This window comes from Balaenoptera musculus, chromosome 8 (genome assembly GCF_009873245.2).
Source record: "Balaenoptera musculus isolate JJ_BM4_2016_0621 chromosome 8, mBalMus1.pri.v3, whole genome shotgun sequence".
Taxonomy (NCBI): Eukaryota; Metazoa; Chordata; class Mammalia; order Artiodactyla; family Balaenopteridae; genus Balaenoptera; species Balaenoptera musculus.
In genome coordinates, this window is record NC_045792.1 from 85,873,858 (window position 1) to 85,894,094 (window position 20,237).

General features: G+C 44.2%; 1 protein-coding gene across 3 annotated transcripts in view; it reads right to left on the reverse strand.

Annotated features, from left to right (window-relative positions):
* The window catches only part of SLC1A2 (solute carrier family 1 member 2), a 150,859-nt gene that overhangs the window by 7,940 nt on the left and 122,682 nt on the right, over window positions 1-20,237 (reverse strand). For all 3 annotated transcript variants that reach the window (XM_036861175.1, XM_036861176.1, XM_036861174.1), the window contains exons 8-10: window positions 19,748-19,942; window positions 15,625-15,759; window positions 3,196-3,427 (exon numbers count right to left, since the gene is read on the reverse strand). In XM_036861175.1, the coding sequence (XP_036717070.1) occupies window positions 3,196-3,427; window positions 15,625-15,759; window positions 19,748-19,942 (562 nt within the window). The remainder of the gene's footprint in view (window positions 1-3,195; window positions 3,428-15,624; window positions 15,760-19,747; window positions 19,943-20,237) is intronic.

A 20,237-nucleotide genomic window follows, 5' to 3' on the forward strand; every position in this document is an offset into this window, starting at 1 on the left:
CCACGACTGATATTCCACATAATGGAGAGACTGGATTTATGGAAGCATTAGGATATGGAGACATGACAAACGCAGCAATGTTTGAAAGAAATCTGGCCTTCTTCTTACCCAAGTGGAAGTGAGAGGCATGCACTATGAACACACACATCATGCTAGGAACAGAAAACTTTTCACGAACCAAGCAAATGAAAATAAAAACTACTCATTCCTCCGGTCCCCATGAGGTCCCCGCATTGTTTTTTTTTAAAAAAGACCATGCAACAAGCAAATGAAAGCATCACATGCAGTTCTTCTGATTAAAATTAAAAACATTGCATAACTTCAAACTACGGTTACAAGGCAAGAGTTTGAAAATAGAGAGACCAAGATGACAGAACAATGCTTAGAATGGTTAAAGTTGTGACCAGAGCAGCAGCAAACTTGTTTCCCCTTCAGTGAACTGTCAGGAAAGATGGCCAGGGACAAACTATCTGCCTGGAGCAAGCTGCCTGTTCACCATGACCTTGAATGTACCTATTTGGCTTTCAGTGATGAACCAGATCAATAGCTGTGCCACATTATAAATCATGGTGTGGTGCCTTTGGAAAACCAGACAGAGCTCAGGTGGCAGGGGCAGGGGGGTTGTTGTTTTCAAATACTGGGACCTGTGTCTCTGAAGTAGCTGGGACAGCAGCTTTTTTGGCATTTCCTTTTTCTGGCTGGATTAAAGGAAGCAGGGACTCCGCTCCCCCAGTCTGTTCCACCCGGCTCCGTCCCAACACCTGGGTAATGGAAGAGCCAAAAGGGGAGAACTGGCAGTAAGCAGTGATGTCTCCCAACTCAGCTTTTAAAACAGTGAGACTGAGAATGGACCAGAAGGAGGTTCAAAGGCAGGAGTAAATGTGACTCAGATATTCTGGGAAAGCCTTCAAATTCATCTCCATAGCTCTGACTGCCTTCTTTGCATATAGGTGTCAACTCAGTTAACTGGTCTAGAGCGAGAAGGGTCGATTGGCCTCGCCTCACAACCTTCACTGAGCTGAACCCATCACTTCACTAAAAAATGCAAACCGCCGAAGAGTTATTAAACCAATATGGCTGTTTCATCATTTCCATGATCTGCTCAGTTTCACCATTTGACCATCTAAACACTAATTCACCAACGAGTGTGCAGGTGGTTGGTTTGGTGGTCAATTACCTAGAAAGACTGAGCCACTATCTCTATCAAACTGTCCAGCAAAAAAGGTTATCTGAATTAAAGCATGGGGTCGAGATGCTAAAAGTATACACTCAATAAATATTTCTGAACAGCCTACTGCATGCCTGGCACTGCTTTAGGGCACAGCAGTGATAAACAGGGATGCAGTCTCTCTCCTCATGGGCTTACTTCACAGTGATAGAGACAGTTGACCAACATTTCCCTTTAGGGATTGAACTGTTTGCTAAAATAAATGAAGCAAATTTGTCCTGATGTGCTTGATATGCTTTAAGGGAAAAAAAAGTGCAGGAAGTCTGAAATCTAAAGACATCTCCATGCCTATACACCTTCCTCAAAACTTGTCCTACACGATATTGTTAAGAAGCCTCTTGAGATGCTCCAGAAGGGCCGCACCAAAGGCAGTTAACCACTAGGATTCTTCTTATATATAACTGCAAAGTTAAAGAATATATGTGGTGATTTTATTTTGTTTCCTACTACTATTTTTCCTCGTAGGGCAGTAATTGGGATCAAGCTGTATCTCCACTATATAACTGTACATTCATTTTGCTGTCCTCCAGTGCCTAACTCAGGGCTTTGCAGATTATGGGCACTCAATAAATCTTGACTAATAATCAAAATATAGGAGGTCATAGGAATAAGATGGGGGTGCTCAATTAAACCCCACAAGGCACACGATGAATACTTGTTAAATACAATAGAGCATAAAGCTATTCCATGGAATGTTGACCCTTGTTTACCAAAACTAATATTTTGATGGGGAATAATCCAGCACAATCATTGAGATGTGGAAAACACTAACTTTCCAGGAGAATGGAGTATACCATTTAGGTGTATCTGAATTTCTAACAATTTTAATTGTTTTCACTGAGTCAATTAATTTATGCAATTGCCTCTTGATGGGCGGGGTCCCTCCCTAATTTGCATCAGAGCCCTGGTTTACCCACACATGTAGCTTATACAGAGGGGATGAACCAAAGATGGTGGCTGACCTATGATACAGTCCAGTAGAGGGGGTTGCTTCTGTGTCATCCTTAGTTGTCTGGAAGAAGCCATGGCATATATTTGGAATGACCCAGAAATAACATAGGGAGAAATTAACTATTAAATGAGATCCGTCAACAGGAGTCAAAAAGGTATCAGAAATCTGTGTTTGGTTAAGGTTGTCCTCAGTTGCCACTTACAACCCTTAGAGTTGACCCTGCTCACCTGCCAGGGTTTCTCCAAGTTTGCTTCACTCTGGTCATGACACTTTGACAATGTCAAGTTAGTTACAATGAAGGCTAGACAGAGCCCATCAGGCTTGAAGACTTAGCATCCAACAGCTTGGAAAAGAGTCCAGAACATCCACGCTTCAGGAAAAATGGTGCTGCCAGGCAGTATGTGACATACAGTGTTTTTTTTAAAGACATCTATGGATAATTGTCCTGAAGGAGAGTTATTCTTTACTTGAAATTGCTTCCCCATTCTTGGAGCAAAGTGATTGCCAGGTCAAAACTCACCTTCCCACAAAAATAATGACGAGAAAGATAGCTGCACAAAGTTATGTGGGCACATTTTTGACCAATACATGATATAGAGCAAGAAGGAATACTTGTGCTATGTAAATCAAATGATTCTGGGTATTTCTTTTGATGTTTCACTTGAACAGAATATTTGAAAGCCAGCAAGGCCCTAGAAACCACAAATTCTCGAGCATAATATTCAAAGAAAACTGATTGAATTTGTGAAGTGGGTGGACGGGGGAGTCAAAATGATTGTTTTACATCACATGGATAAAACAAGTAACCGATTGGCTCTTTCACCGTTAGACTTGTTGATTTCCTGCCACGTTAGACACAGAGTTAGATGATCTGGGACTCATAGATGCTTGAGTTACATGATTCTTTAGAAAAATAAATGTGACAATGATACATGCAGGGCTTTTGTGTTTGCTTTAAGAAATTGAGCATGCACTATTATATACAGGTCTCGATATCCATGAATGGGAAAGGTACCTTGCACTCATCTACTATGACAGAGTTGTGTGCAGTATAGACACATTGGTTGGAGTTGTTTTCCCTGTGGTTCTTCATGTCATCATAAATGGACTGAGTCTTGGTCATTTCAATATCTTCATGCACTCGGTGCTGGGAGTCAATGGTGTCCAGCTCAGACTTGGAGAGGTGATAGACAATCCCAGCCCCAAAAGAGTCTCCCACAACATTGACGGATGTTCTCATCCTGTCCCTGGGGACAATGAACAGAACACGTTTAGTGAGGAAGCAGTATGATGTGATGGTTGGGAGGTCAAGGTCTAGAACGGAGAGACCTGGGGTTGAGTTCTGGCTCTACCTTTCCCTCTGCCTGGTCTGGAGCAAGTGACTTAACTTTTAGAAGCCTTGATTTCCTTGTTTGTCAATTGGAGATAACAATCATACTTCTCTCATAAGCTTGTATGAAAATTAAATGAGACAACGTATGTAAATTGCTTAGCAAAATGTCTAATGAATGGTAAGCGCCCAATAAACAACAGGAAAAGAGAAAGGAGGAGGAGGGGAGGAAGAAGTAGAGGGAAATAATGTGTTCAGATCTCAGAATTAGCTCCCAGACTGCAGCCATTCCTAGCTGTGTCCAGCAAGTCCTCTTGATTTAAACTGTTCTTCGAAGATTCCAGATTACCTCCACTTATTTTATTTACTAATTCTACAGGAAAGTGCAACCACCTGTGAATTCCCCCATAGTAGAAAATTCATCTTTTTTTGTAAGGATCTAAACAACACTGCCTTCCCCCTGGGCCCCAGTCTGTCCCTAGCACACTCGTATACACAGACACAGCTGTTGGGTAAGAAACTCAGTCACAATTTCCTCCCTGACCTATATGTGTAATGCCTATGTGTCCTGAAAAAAACCAAAATACTTTCTCTTGCTCTCTCTGTTAACTAAAAGAAAATAAAATCTTCCAGAGGGCCTCTTGAACCAAGAAGGGCTGAGAAAAATCCTTCCTCAAATCTTGTTTCTCAAGTTCTGACTTGAAAAAAATAGGATGGTTGATAATGTTCCCTCTTAGAACGTCAGCACCAGGAAAACCAATTAAGTTCTTAAGAGTAAGTTGTAGTCTTTCACCCATAAGTTTACATCAGTGTGAAGAGTCCTTTTGACCATGCTTATGAGATACTCAAAGCTCTAAAAAGAAGGATGCTGGAGAACCACAAAGAAAAGAAAGAAAAAGAAGGAGTTTAGGTAAAAATGCTGCTGAGACATCTTAGTTCAGGGCACTCTAGTCTTCAATTTAAAATAAATAAATAAAGGACGATACTAGAATTGGTTTAAGGCAAAGTGGAAACCTTAATAGGTTCTTGGAACAAAGGCCTAAAATAAATTCTAGTTGCTATGATCAAATCTATTTCTCATTAGAGAATAGTAATTATGAAGTTGCACTAGGAGGAATCTGGCCTGGTTCTCTTGCAAGGAACTTGGGAGCCAGCTGTCCTTCAGGTTTCAAGCAGGAAGATGCTGCCCATGAAAAAATAAAGATCAAAGCCCGGCTTCCACTCTCAGGGGCATCTCTCCATCTGAGAAGGCTCTTCCCCTCCCTTCCGCTTTGGAGAATCTGCCAGGGTGATAGTCTTAACATGAATGAAGACTGGGTCTTGAGGTCATCCACAGAATCAGGCACTTGAAATCAAGATCACTAAGAAGCCCCAGTATAAGCAGATGAGAAGGAATATGTATTAAGAAAAAGCATGGACTCTGGAGGCAGGCTGACCTGGATCAAAGGCCAGCTTTTCCCCTTACCTGTTGGACAACCTTGATCATACTTAACATTTGTGAGTCCTGGTTGTCTCATTTATAAAATGGAAATAATAAAAGTGTTCCCCACATAAGGGTTGTTGTGAACAAAATGCTTAGCACAGTTCCAGATGTTTAATAAGAACTCACAAAACATTAATTTTACATGATGTATACTTTTAATATCACTATTAATCTTATCAAGTCAATTCATATATATTTTTGGCAGCTCCTAGGTAGAACATCCAAACATGCCTGCTTAAGCTACTCTCTCCCCTGAAAACATTAACCCTATTTATAGGCCAATTCCTATGGCAGCACACCCAACTAACCAGCTGAGTTATTTGTTCATCATGCAGTTGTAGTCTACTTTGTTGCTTTTCAACTATACTTTGCATCCCTCCTGGCCTGTGCTCTGAGCCACGCACCCAACACCCCTGATCAATTGTTAAATTCCAAAAAGCACTAAAGTCTTGGAGAGGAATGCTCTGAATACTCACTTATCTCATGGCCCAGAAGAATCTGCCTTATTGGCAAGTAGAGGGACCAAAGGTAATGGTGGTAGTGACGATGATGGTAGCTAACTTTTATTTGTATAGGAATATACCTTGTAGATATTACCATATTTAATCCTCACCATAACTCTATAAGAAGGACTATTATCCACATTTAAGAGATGGAAACACTGAGGCCCAAAGAGATTAAGTGGCTTCCCAAAGTCACACACCCTAGTAGAGTCACAGAACCATATTTGGACATAGGCAATGTGACTCCAGAATCCCCGTACAGATGAACTGGTTTGCAAGGCAGAAATAGAGACACAGATGTAGAGAACAAACATATGGACACCAAGGGGGGAAAGCAGGGGCCGGGTGGTGGTGGTGGGATGAATTGGGAGATTGGGATTGACATGTATACACTAATATGTATAAAATAGATAATGAGAACCTGCTGTATAAAAGTAAATTAATTAATTAAATTAAATTAAAAAAAAAAATCCACTGTCTGCCACGTGATGCAAAGCACCCAGGAGCCAGACAGCCCTGATTTTGAATCTAGCTCAGCCATATATGAACGGTGTGACCTGGGTGACTTCCTCAACCAGAATTTTTCTCATCCAGTCAAAATACCCACTTTACAGAATTTGGGGAAGATAACGCCAGTTCCTGATCCACAGCTGATACTCATTATGTGCTGTCTCCTTCCCCTTTTGGAGATAAGCATCACTCATATCCCATCACGGGGACAAAAGCACAAAATACTATGCTCAAGGGTTAATTACTTTTCCAGCTTAATAAAGCCATTTCCACTCAAATGAGTGATACAAGTTCACAAACTCCCCCTTCCTCAACTCTTGGCTTTCTTTGACACCAAACCCTACTCTCCTGAGCAGTCACTGAACCAAGTTTTGGGAATAGCATTTCTGGGTGAGCTTTCTCCAAATGTGCACAATGCTCATGTCTCTTCCATAGGCTCAGGTCTCTTTGAATTTGAAAAGGAACTCTAGCCAATGGAAATAGTCACCAGGACAGTAATGGATGGAAGACAGAGTTGGGTGAAATCAAAGCAGACTAATGTTTGATGCCCAAATCAACATACAAAGGGCCCTGGACTTAGGGCTAAAACCCTAACCCAAGTGTTCTAACTCTCTCACTTCTTACCTGAGCATGAAATATGGAATGAGGCTAATTCCAACTTCACAAGAAGTTGTGAGGGTCAAGTAAAATGAGAGACACAATGGGAATGCCTTAAATACTCATTAAAGATTGCAGGAGCACATAAGCCTGAAAATGGCTAAGTGGAAATAAGATAAGAATGTGGACTCTAATACTTGCTGAGTTCTTTGTTAGTTCATTGATTCATTCAACAGGTATATAACAAGCATCTTAGTGTGTGCACTATGCCAGGTGTCCAAGCAGTAAAGAGCAAGAAAAGACCCTTTCTCTGTTCTCTTTTCTGGTAGAACCCACGCTCTCTTTACTTGTCTGCATCCCCCACTAGAGTAAGATAAATATTCTAATAGGAATAAGTGCTGCGTGTTCTTGGGTTTTGTAGGCAGGATAGTTTGTCTACACTTGGGCCCCAGCAAAGGCTTGAATAGAAGTGTCTTGAGTCAGGCGCTAAGGGTGGGTCTGAGATAATAAGCTAGAGAGAAGAGAGAACTAATACGTGTGAAATCTAAGAGGTGGGCGCCCTCAGGAGCGTTCAGGATGACTAGTGAGTACAGTGAGAGGCAGAAAGTAAGGACTGACCAAATCATGTATAGCCTTATCAGTCAAGTGCAGGAGTTAGAACTTTATCCCATGTGTGACGAGGAGCCATGGAAGGGAAGGATCACGCTTGTTCCATTATAAAGGATGGCAAGACTGAAAGAGCAAAATCCACTTAGTGAAGATGTGGGGAATATGGAGAAAGATGAATTTGAGAGACATTTAGGAGACAGAATTACAGGACTTGAGGACTGATTGGTTATAAAGAACAAAAAAGAAAAAGGGTCAAGAATTCCTCCCGAGTTTCTGGTTTGGACAACCAGTGGACAGGGCTACCACATGTAGGGGACACAACTGGTTGGGGTGAGAAAGATTCTGGTATCAGCTTAAACATGCTGAGTGTGAGGACCATGACCCAGCCAAGGGGAGATGTCCCGCAAGTGGTTGGGAATACGGACTAAAGGTCAGGAGAGACAGCTGAGCTATGGGTAGGAAATTAGGAGTCAACACCTAGAGAGTCCATGGATGGGTGCCAAGGCAGGTTCAGTTCATCCTTGGGGAGAAGCAGAGTGAGACAAGCAGACAATCTAGTCTAGAACCCTGAGAGAGACCAACATTTAAGGACTGGGCAAAGGAGTAAGAGCCTGCAAAGGTGGCAGGAAATTAGAAGAGCCTGGGGGAAGAGTGTTTCAAAAATAGGGGTGTGAAGGACAATACCCATGATTGCCTGGAGGTCAGGTGAGATAAGGGAAAGCAGTGTCTCTTGGTTTCAGCAACGAAGAGGCCATGATCGACCTGGCAAGGGTAGTTTCCATACAGAGGCAGGGACAACAGAAGCCTGCTCGCCATTGCTAGAAACTTGAATGAGAGAGGAGGAAGAGGGCATACTATGTAGAATCAACTTATTCAAGAAGATGGTGAGGAGACAGAATGGTAGACAGAGGCAGACAGAAGACAGAAATTTCAGTTTGCTTTTGAGGCCACCAGGGGAATATCTGACCAACTCTGGGGAAGTCCGATTCTGGCCAAAAGCAGGATATGGGGATTTATGGTTCACATGTGGAAAATTTCTCCACAGGCAAATACTTTCATTTTCTCTCCCAACAGCCCTGACCCGTTCATGAAACCCTGCTGACCTCCGGAGTTTTTAGGCTGCTTGGTAAAAAGAATTTTAGGGTGCTTGCTGTTATTCTCGGGTCTGGATGTGGTGCGTCAGGACCTTGAGAAGGGGACAGAGGTGAAGGCAGAATCTTTAATTGAATGAATTCACTACAGATGACATAGCTATTCTTTGGAGGCTACCGGGAATCAAAACCAAGAAGGGAGCTTGACGAAGCTCCTTCACGCTGCGGCGCTGGGTCTGGTGCCATGGAAGAAAAGCATTTGCCAAGGTGCTCTCTCTCTTTCTCCTTCTTTCAGTCTAAATCTTCTGGCAGGAAGATGGTGGGATTGTCTGAAAGTCCTGCTCACAGACGAACAGAACCAAGGGGGCAGGGTCACTCAAGATTCATCTGGTCCCTGGTATTGGAGTGAACCACATGAAATTGCCATTTTAATGAGTCCAGAAAGGCCAACTATTGGCAATTTCATATAAGTCAGCTTAATATTCATAGAAACAGACCATTGTGTCTGCCTCTCAGAATGCAAGGTGCACAGTGTGGCAGGTGGGTCGCCTGAGGCCCCAGACCTTGAGAAGGCTAGCACGATTCCGGCCATCTGAGAGCTCAAACCACATGGGATTAGGGAAGGGAAGAAGGACCCACAGACGCATTGGTTAAGAGTGTGAATTTTGGATTCAAGCCTGGATTGCAATCCTGGCTCCAGCAGGATTAGCTGGAAAAACAGCGTTTTCCACTCAGTTTTCTCATTTGTAAAATACGGAAAGTAATATCCATCTGCAAGCACGTGGAGAAGGTAACAACGGCTAACCCATATGGAGCGCCTGTCCTCTGAGAGGTCCTCAGCCAAACTCTGCCTATAAAAGGCTTGACAGGGCGCCTGACCCAAACTCAGCGCTCAACCTTAACTGCACACTGCCGACATCATCATTAGTCCAAGCGAAAAGGGGAGCAAATCACTTCCTGTCTTATTCCTCCATCACGTCTTATACGTTCCTCTTTTGCACCTAGCACTGTGGAGATTTTTTGACCACATCTATCCCCCTTACTAGACTATTAGCCCTTTGAGAGTTGATACCATATTCATTTATGACATGGGCAGGACCTGGGGGAAGGAGGTAGGCAGGTATGTGAAGGACGCAGGGTGGGGATGGATCATTATTTAAGAAGTGGAAGCAGATTAACTCTAGAAAGAGAACTGTCTTTTGTTTAGCGAACATCCAGTTGGATATTTTGGTGGTGAAAAGTTAGGATGCAGGACAAGATCTAGAAGAAGGAGGAGAGAGACACCGAGAGACACCAGATTCCCTTGCAGAGGACAATGAGAGAGGTGTCTTGAGAGCTGGGGGAAGACACAGAGGTGGAGAGCGAGGAGGCCCAGCAAGGCAGGCAGAGACTGGAACTAAACAGGTGTAGGGAGAGGTTCCCAGGGGTGGGGGACACTAAAGGATTTTTTTTAAAGAAAATAAATGCCTATTATTAACTTTTTACTTTCTGTAAATTATTATTAGCAGTGATTACTTCAGAGAAACAAGACCTGAAATTATAGGGGTGGAAAAATTTTCCCTTCTTCCCTTCTAGATTCTTTGGCTGGTCTAATAATTAAATCGAAAATTTAATTTTGGACATACAGGAAAATTTAATTTTGTACATACCTGAGCCTTATAAAAATAAGAGACTCAAAGGCAGTCAGGCAGTTGAGGTTTATATGCCATCCTAAGCTAAGGAAGGGGATAAGGGTCTGGGGCTTGAAAGGGGAGGAAGATAATTCACAGGAAGAGCAAATATTTGGTAAAAAAATGTTTGCCCTGCCACGTAGATAAGTCTCTCCAGTGAAAAAGTTATCTCTGGTAATAGCACTCTTCCTGGTATAGGCCTCCTTTCTAAATTCTTTTAGGCAGTTAAGGGGAGATAAAAAGCTTGTCTTGAGTCTGCTGGGTCTTGACTGCTTTCAGCTTAAAGTAACCCACGTGCCAACTGGCATTTTGCGGGGAGTCGCGTATTTTGTTCCTTTTCAAGATTCAATTGTAGGTGAAGGGAGACTTCTCTTTCTCATTTTGTAACTCTCCTGAGCTCGGTCCCTCCTCTCCCTTCCAGGAGCACGTATTTCTTTTGTAAGCATTAAAACATGATTTCGCTGTGTGGCACTATCGCCCCGCCTCCACCCCACTCCCCTGATGGGCAATTACACTGCGTTGAGTCAGGGACACTTTGGCAGGGGAAGGAAAGACTTAGTCGAAAAGCATAAGGATGTCATGCTAAGGATGACAGAGAAAGAAGATGAGGTAAGATGCAGAAAAAAGGAGAGATCAGTGGAAATAGGAAATCAAAGCAAAAGGCTTAAACATGAGCCCCTAGACTCTTCAGAGATAGGGTAGATGTAGGGATTGGTTTTCTTTTCCACCAGACATGGAATGAGGGTTAAATCAGTTATGTGTGTGTAAATATGCATGTGTGTGTGTCTTAAATAAGAGAACGAGAACCCAGATGGGCAAGCCTGGAACATCTACGGAATAGCCGGATTGTCTGAGTTTGAATCCCAGTTCAGCCCTTTAATATCTACTAAACTGAGATAAGTTTCTTGGCTCTGAGCCTCAGTTTTCTCAACTGTAAAACGGGGATAATATTACTAGCTGCCTCATAATTTGCTGCAACTTTTTGAACAAGTCTATGTAAAATGCTTAGAACAATGTCTGACAATGAAGGGGCACTCACTGAGTATTAGTTATTAGAGTCCTGTGTCCTTTTGATCTAGTTTCATTGAATGGGTGCACACAATGTCAACCAGTGCTCAAAAAAGAGTAGAGATGCTCATATACTACAGTCAGGAACTCCTACTCCCTACCTCTGGTCCATTGCTTCTGGAAGTCGGGTCCCTGGACTGATCATCAGTATCCCCTGGGAACTTGTTAGAAAAGCCACTTCTTGGGCCCCTCCCCAGATCTCCTGAATCTCCAGGAGGTTTTGGTGCACGCTCGAGTTTGAGAACCAATGCTCTATTCCATCCTGGGAGGCTAATGAGGGAGCCTCTGAGTGCCCACTGCAGGGCGGAGGTTCCCTCAGGCTTCCTTATAAGTGCCGTCTCAGGTAATGAGCAAATATGTCCCCAGAAGCAATCTCACTAGCAGCCCCATGTGATAAGTGGGCCATAGATCCACTTGGCTTTCCTTTTCCCACCTGTGGCCAGTTATTTATCGTCTCTTCCTGGTATTGGCCCACCGTTCTCCTTCCCTCCCGAATCCTTCAGAGAGAGAGGGGTGTCACAAGAGCTCATAAATACCCGCCAAGGACTCCTGTTACAAAGGGCTTCTTAGATTCTGGGGAAGGTTCTGGTTTTACCAGCCCCACCCATCCGGTGTTCTAGGACTCGGACACTTTTCAGGGCCCAGAATCTTGGTTTTCACCATGACGTTTACAGAGCAGTTAAGCCTGTTCAGTGAAGAACGTCCAGGGCTCAGCGGGCAGGAATGGGGCTGGCTGATCTCCAGCAGCTGGCAAACACCATGGCACAGTAAATGTCACTGCGGGCTTCGTTTGGTTTTAAATTGAAAAGTTGTTAGAGTTATGAAAGCTTACAAACCTTGCCTGGGGAGGAAAAGAAATGCCCCCCTGTTCTTTGTCTCTGCTTTCCGCCCCCACAGACTATGTGTCACCAGGGAACGACCAGCACCCCCTGCACCCCTCTCTCAACTCATCCCCCTGCCCCACTCACACGCTGATGGGCACCCAACAGCCACGGCGCCCATGACCAAGAGCGTGTTTCCAGAACTCCTCTTGCTGGTGAGAAAGAATGTGGAACCATTCCTAATTCAAAGCAGATCTGACCTAGCTACAGACCCCTATGCACACTTTCCCAGGATCCTCTACCCTCCCTTTTTCTTTTCTTCTGAAAAGGAACGTTCATGCTTAATTTGTATACAAACATCCATCACCAGCAGAAGCCTAGTCTGGGTCTTAAAACTAGAAGGGCACTCAAGGGCATGGGGTCTAGACTGTGCTTTCAAGCTGGTAAGTTACTATTCCCATTGCACACACGACGCAGCTGAATCCAGAGAGTAAGTAACTCGCCCGCAGCCCCACAGCCACTAGGTGCAGAGCTCAGACCCAGGGCTCCTGCTTCTGCCTTTCTTCCCTTGATCACGGGGCCTCTTTCCATCTGAGATCAGACCCCAGAACTAGAGGCGAGCCTTCAATCACTCTTCCCTTTCCAGCTGCAGCCTGGGGTAGAGTTTTCTCAAATGTAATTTCATCAATAGAGTTAATCCAAATGTATCATCATTTTTTTGTTGTTCAGCCAACTCCCTTCTGCTAGCACGTTTCAGCCCTGGAGTTAAGACGCCCTGCTCTGGGTGCAAGTGTGAGCATGTGAGCGCCCATTCGCTAACATTTAGGTCAGGAGGAGACAGGGTCTTGAATGTTTCATGAGGTGACTCTCCTCCAACAGGCTTGGAAGCAGATGACTGTCAGGAAGACAGGGTCCACAATGGCTGACCTGGGTGGGGGGCTGGAGGACTTGAATTCTAAGAGTGGCTGAGACCTTGATTGTATCCCATTTGTCCCCACTTAACCTGTTTGTTTTGTTTTGTTTTAATCCTGGGAGAGGGGGAAAAAACAGGTCAGACAAAAAATTCTCTGATTAGTATGTAGAACCAGGGGTGACCCGAATCGGTCTGTTTTCCCCAACCTCTCCGACTCTGGACCCCTCTGCTCCTCCTCCCCACTGTTAGATCTGCTGGGTACCAACTAGGATGCTGTGTGGGGTGGCGTGAAGGGCCCTGACCTGGCTGCACAAGCTCTCCTGTGCCTTTTGATGCCCAGTTTCCTCATCTGTTAAACACACCATAGTGATCTTTAAGGATTAACTTTAAACTGATGTAAAGAGCATGGTGGTACCCACCAAATATCTGCTCCTTTCCTTCATCCCTGATAACACAAGTACATTTTTCCACTTAAATGCATTTGCATTATAATGGGGGCAGCACCTATAATAATAACTGTTAAAGAGATGAATCTCTAATGGTGGATTTCAAGCCTCAGCAACAAGCCCAAGAAGAGAATAGGCAATGTAGTTGGAGCAGGCAAAGGACCCTCAATGACAACGAAAGTTCAAAGGGCAAAGAGGCAGAGGGCTCAGTAAGCCAAAGCCACAAGGGAAGCAGCTGGGACTTTAATAGCTTCCTCTGTCTTTCTTAATGTGTAGAAAGGCCCCTGGTTATCATGCAGCAGCTCTGTGGGTAACTTTTTGCATGCATTTATTGAGCTCCTGCTGTGTGCTCTGTCCCCAAGCGGTTGCCACCATCTTCATTTCCTCTTTGTCCTCCTCCTAACCAAATCCAACCCCACCCCTTTGTCTCCATCCTATTCCCTCCAAATCCTTCCACCATTCACCACCACCGAATCTCAGCTGCCCCCATGACTGCCCCATCTGAATGGACCTCATGAGAAAGACTGCCCCTTGGGGCCAGCGTAGGGCACAGAGAACAACCAAGATAGCGCTGAGGACCCTGCCACCCCCGCCTGAGAGAGACAGGCAGGGACAGATAAGAGTTATTTCCTTTGTTCGTCACCTTCCCACGAAAGGCATTTCCAGAGCATTTCTCTGGTGACGGAAGAACCAGTCAGGAAGATCCGTGCCCTTCCTCGCAGCCCTCCCGAGTTGAACAGATTCAGTCCACTTCTCATTTCTAACCTAAACTTCAACAGCAAGCAAGCTTTCTGGAAAGACCAGGCTTCCTTCTAGCCTTCCCAGATGTCCTTCTTCCCTTCAGTCACTTGTACGTTTCTCTCTTCGGAAGGGTGGTTGTAGAAGAGTGGAACTTGTTTTAGCACTGAGGAAACTCAAGTCCATAAAATGTGGCTTCTGGCTCTTAAAATCTTTGTCAATAAAAGTCAGAAAGATTGTTAATGGAATGTAGGGTAATAAAAAAAAAATAAGTGTGAGCACTTTGGCCTTGGATCTCTGCACTTGTCACTCTGAGCCTCTGACTTTGAAGTCAATGGCATCCCCCAGCCCCTGTCACTTAGCTCCAGGGCTGGACCAGAAGTATCAGGGTACATCTCATAGAATATCAGAGCCCCAGTGAGCCCTTAGCAAGAATTGATTCCAACCTCCTTATTGGGTACCATCTGGCTAGACTGACCCACCTTTGGGAATGGGCCGAGAGTCCCACACTAGGACAATGTCCTTCACTGGGAAAGGGAGCTGGGCTATGTATACACTGTCAAGTTCAAGCATCTCTGCATGGCCTCAAGGCTGTCCATCTTACCTCACCTTTTACCACTCCTTGCCTTACACTTTGTGCTCCAACAATACCAAACCACTCATAGGTCCCCACACGATTTGTTGCCTCAGTGCCTTTGTGTGGGCTGGCCTTGACCGGAATGTCCTATTTCTCCCCCCCACTTATGGATACCTGGGTAACTTCTACCTACCCGTTATGATCCAGCTCAGCTATCACTGCCTTTAGAAGCTTGAATGTGGCCATGATTATGAATTGGTGGCCTCCAAAGCCAAGCAGACGTAGGGCCAAATCTCTGTTCATGCTCCCTAAACCTCAGTTCTCTTATCCATAAAATGGCAGTTGTTAGAGGCAGCGGTGAAGGGCTCCATGTAGCAGCTGGCACATAGTAGGCCCTCCAATTCAGCAGCCATCTTCCTTGTTTTCTGATTTCTCCACTCTGCCCTTCCATCCTAGACTGGGATATGTGTCTGTCTCTATCGCTATTCTTCTATGTGTGTGCTCTTTTTAAATCTACTTTATTGAAGTGTAATTTACATACAACAAAATGTACCCATTTTAAGCGTGTGGTATGGTGAGTTTCGACAAATGCGGACACCTCTGCATACCTGTGTATGTGGAACATTTCTATCCCTCCTAAAGCTTTCTTTGTGCCCTTCTCAGTCAATCCTCATGCCTCTACTTCCGGGCCCAGGCAAACATGATCTCTTTCTATTGCTAGAGATTATATTGTCTTTCCTAGAGCATCATATAAATGGAATCATACAGTATATATTCCTTTGTGCTTCGTTCACTCAGCATAATGCTTTGAGATCCTTTGCCTGCTTCGGTATGGGTCCCTTATAGCTTTGCTTTTAACTTTGTATTATAATTGACCTGCTTCCTCCGCTAAACTCTGAAGCCCTCAAAGATTCTTTTCCTTCTCTGGTTCCCAAATAAGCACTCAGCAAATGTTGGAGGGAAGAAAGGAGGAAGGAAACAGGGGAGTTCTCATGGCGATTGGTGAAGATCTTGGCTGCAGCCCTGCGTCTTATCCACCCCTGGGGAGTGTTCACATCCCCAGCAGAAGCACACACACAGACACTTACAGCAGCCAATCCACAGCCACCAGCAGGCTGATGTCCTCGGTCGGCAAGCCCACAGCCGTCAGAATGAGGAGCATGGTGACGAGCCCAGCACTGGGGATACTGGCTGCACCAACGCTGGCCAGCGTGGCCGTGAGGCTGCGAGAACAGAAAAGGCCGGGTCAAGGGAAGAGAAAGTGGTCTTGGCAAAACCATCCCTGGCAGGCAATTCTCGGCTCTAATTTCTCCCAGCAGTCATAAAATCCCCTTTTCCTCCCAAGGAATAAAGAAATCTGGAGTACCAAGACCCAGGAAATAGGGTCTATTTGGATTCTGCTTAACCTTGATGGAAACTTATAAATTCATGGATGAGAGTCTTACCCCCATCATGACATCCAATTCACTGAATATATCACAGGGCTCAAACAAGGTAAGCGTGGCTCTAAAAGCAGGCAAGGGAATATTAAAGAAGAAAAACAAGTCACCCTTAATCCTTCCACAGGAACACCACAGCATCCATTTCTGCTTACCCCTTTACGCCTCTGTGAGAACCAGAGACTTCTAGTCTACGTGGCAAGAGCCTGAGAAGGTTGCCAATGTTAACATGAGAACTCAGAACAGCAAGTATCCAGACTCAACTGAGTGGACATCGGGAGAACAAATCAGAAGAATTCCGAATGACATTAAGGTTCAGATGCCTGGACGTTTCACCATGGGCTGGAAAATACATTATTCAGAAAGAGGGTGCCAAGAAATGACAATAAAATGACAGGAGGCTTTCCTTCTGAAGCATCTCATCCCTTGCTTTCCAAGCAATGCCTAGGGCATACCCAGCACCATTCTGAAGTTGTCTCCGGAAGAGGGTTTAATCTAGCGTTCAAGGGCCTTGTCTAGACACCAGAGGGCCTCTGTAGTCCAGCAAAGGGCAGTGACTTTTTCTCCTCTTTTCTGGATGTTATTTATGAAAGCTATCATTTCTAAATGGAAGGAGGCTTATGAAAACGTGGATTTCCAACTTGCTTTTCTGGCTGCTGAAAAGAAAAAAGGGGCTGCTTTCTTTGTGGTTATATGATTCCAGAATTTTTTCAGTAGGTCTTCGGGCTTGAAACTAAGAATCAGACTCCCAAACTGGTTTGCCAACTGGTGTGTCCAAGCACAGAATCCTGGTCTTACAGTCAAGAGGAACCCAAATTTACCTACTCTTACATATGAGGAAGGAAAGGTCCTGGGAGGTTTTGTGTTTTGCACTGGTTTTTCCATATTGCCATCCTTCCCACATTTAGGCTTTCACAGAATAGACACTTCCCCTAGGTGGGATCTAGAACCCATCTTTGCTTTTCCCCTGCCCCATTAATGTGGAGTTGGTGTCAGGGTTTAAAGAACTCCATTTTTGCGGGAGATCCATCTAGGTCATAGGAGGTAGTAGTGTGTGGTGGTTATCAGTGCAGGTTCTAGAGTTGAATGACCTAGGTTCAAATCCCAACTCTGCCACTTAACCACATGACTTTGGGCAACTTACTTAACCTCTCTGTGCCTTGATTTTCTTATCTGTAAAAAAGAAGATAACAATGGTGTCTCACTGTAGAGGCATCAGGAGCTCAGAAATAAAGCACTTAGAAGAGGCCGGCACATTGCAACCGGAGCTGCTTTGCAATGAAAACATCCCTAGTCCCAAGAGTTGGCAGGGGGGATTCTCAGTCATTTTCCCAAGATGGATAGAACACCAGGGAAGGGGAACTTCCCAAGCTCCAACGATCTTGGCTTCGGCAATTTTGTTTACAACATCAGTTGCTTCTGTTACATGAGTCACTCTTACACATCCCTGTGTACTGTGGCCACATTGTCTTGTTACCCCTTGGTTGTGTGAGACAAAATCCTATAAAGAAATCTTCCTGGTGGCTGGTTCTCTTTCTGTTCCTCCATCCCAATTATACCCTCACCCGACCACAGGTGGAGTGTCTGGGGCATTTTAAGTCCTGTAATAGCTCCCTGGGCGGTGATCTCCCCCTGTCCTTTTATCCCCTCCTGATTTTCCTGTCCTTCCCTGACTCATTTCCCTATGGTTGGTTCTTGGATGTTGTACAAGTTACCACACACACACATTAATCACAGCAGAACGTCACAGTAACCCTGCAAGGTACATACGGTAGTACCACTGATTGGAAGGGTGGAGAAACTTAGGGTCACACAGCTTGAACATGGTCTGCTGGGATCTGAACACTCGTCTGCTTGATTCCAATACCACACTGGCTTTTGATGTCCCTTGACTCCTCCTCACATTGAAAACGCTATGACTTAACGAATCTGCTGAGAATTCCTGGCCACTGTTCTCCTGCCTGCAGGGAAATGAAAAGATGAGGAATGTACTTGGAAGCACAGCAATGAAGCTGGACTTGGCTATTTTTTTCTGACTAAATTGAAGACAGTGAACTACATACACTCCATGGAGAGGGGGCGGTCCCCCCAGAGACAGCCCTTGTGACATGTACAGATATGGCAGATTCAGCTGAACTTGCCAGGGCCACAAGTATTAAATATATTTGGCCAACTTTATCCTTTGTCCAGTGAAAATTCTCAGTCATATCATTGTTAAAATAAAGGATAAATTTAAATAATTCAAGCACAGTCTCAATCACCTGGTCACTCACTGGTACATCCTCTCACCTCTAAGTCCTCATCTAATAGTGTGAGCTTGATGGGAAGCATGGTTGCTTCATCAATGGGGAGAATTCAGGGCCATTAAGAAGCTCTATTTGTCTTTGAATTTTAAAGCAAGGGAGATTGGCAGTCTCACATGCAATCTGTTAGGACAGGACTTAGATGGCTTGATAATCTGACCCGAAGCATGTTTTCCACTGAGTAACATCACGGCACTCACTATATCATAGTCACATTTTTCTTTCATATCCTAGGAGTACTGTATTTTATTAAGTATCAGTAATAGTAATAATACTAGTAGCTAACATTTATTGACAGATGACTATGCTCTCAGCCACACTAGAATATATGATTATTGTACCCATTATACAGGAAACTGAGGCTCCCCTACAATACTGCTATGGGCTGAGTCGTGTGCCCCCTGAATTCATTTGTTCAAGCCCTCACCTCCAATGTGATGGTGTTTGGAGATACGGCCTTGGGAAGTAATTAGGTCATGAAGGTAGAGCCCTCATGATCGGATTAGTGCCCTTATAAGCAGAGATGTAAGAGAGCTCTCTCTCTCTCTCCATGCACCAAGGTAGGGCCATGTGAGCAAACCTCTAGAAGGCAGTCATATGCAAGCCAGGAAGAGGACATTCACCAGGAGCTGAACCCGCCGGCACCTTAATCTTGGACTTCCCAGCCTCCAGAACTGTGAGAAATAAACATCTGCTCTTTGAGCCATAGTCTATGGTATTTTGTTACAGCAGCCCGAGCTGAGACAAGTACATACCTCATAGGGTGGTTGTGAGGATTAGATAAATTAATATATGTAAGTAGGTGTGATCTTTAAGTTTGCAGAGAAGTGATGTGTTTTTAATGACGTCTTGGAAAAGTATTCTTTCTGAATTTTTTAAAATGATGAATACATATGGTAAAAATACCTTTAGTAAAAACAAAAAAAAATATTTGCTGGTTATTTGTAATATAATGTTATGCTATATTGAGGAATCTCTTCCTCCCTGTATTTCATCATTTTTGCCGTCACTCCTTGGAATGCTGAAGGGAACATATTTTAATGAAAGAAAAACTGGATCCAGAGTCAGTTGATGTTGGCCCCAGTGACAGCCCTGCTGGCTCATTACTGATGGTATTACAGCCTCAGACAAACTACCATGCCCCTTGAAGCCTGTGCTTCCTCATCTATTAAATAATCATATAAATAACTGCCTTGCAACGTCACAGGATTGTCAAAAATCAAATAATATCAGATTTCTAAAGCAATTTCACATGGGCAATACAAACATAAGGCATTAGTATGAGCCTGATTCCTTCCTGAACCAATCTTCCCTTTGAGCCTGTCAGTAGCTCCTCTTCTCCTTTACTTCCTTCACCATTCTTCTAACTGGAGAACAGCAGTTCAAGTGGCCTCTGTGAAATGGAGTTAGTGTGGAAGGGGATAAGGTAAAAAGTTGTTTCAGTGCTTCACAACACCCATTTCACTCACCTTACGGTCACAATCTGGCCTCCATCTAGGATGACGCCATTCATCTGGGCTATAAAGATGGCGGCCACGGCTTCATAAAGGGCTGTACCGTCCATGTTAATGGTTGCTCCAACTGGTAGGACAAATCTGGTTACACGCTTATCAATCCCCAGATTTTCTTCCAGGCAACGGAAGGTGACGGGCAAAGTTCCGGCACTAAGGGGCGAAGAGAGAGAGACAAGAGTTATGTCCACTTTAGAGAAGCAGGACAAAGCGCAAACCGAAATGCCACCACAAAGTTTTTGTTCTTTTGTTCCAATCAATGTGACTTGAAAAAAGCAGTGTCTGGAGCTAAATTAAAAACCATCGATTTGCCATATAGGCCATTACAGAGTATTGAGTAAGTTCTGTACTCCAGTAAAAATTAAAAAAATAAAATCCAAATAAAATTTAATTCTAATAATAAAGAAGAAAAAAGCCCATTGATTTGGGGGCTCAAATACAATCTTAT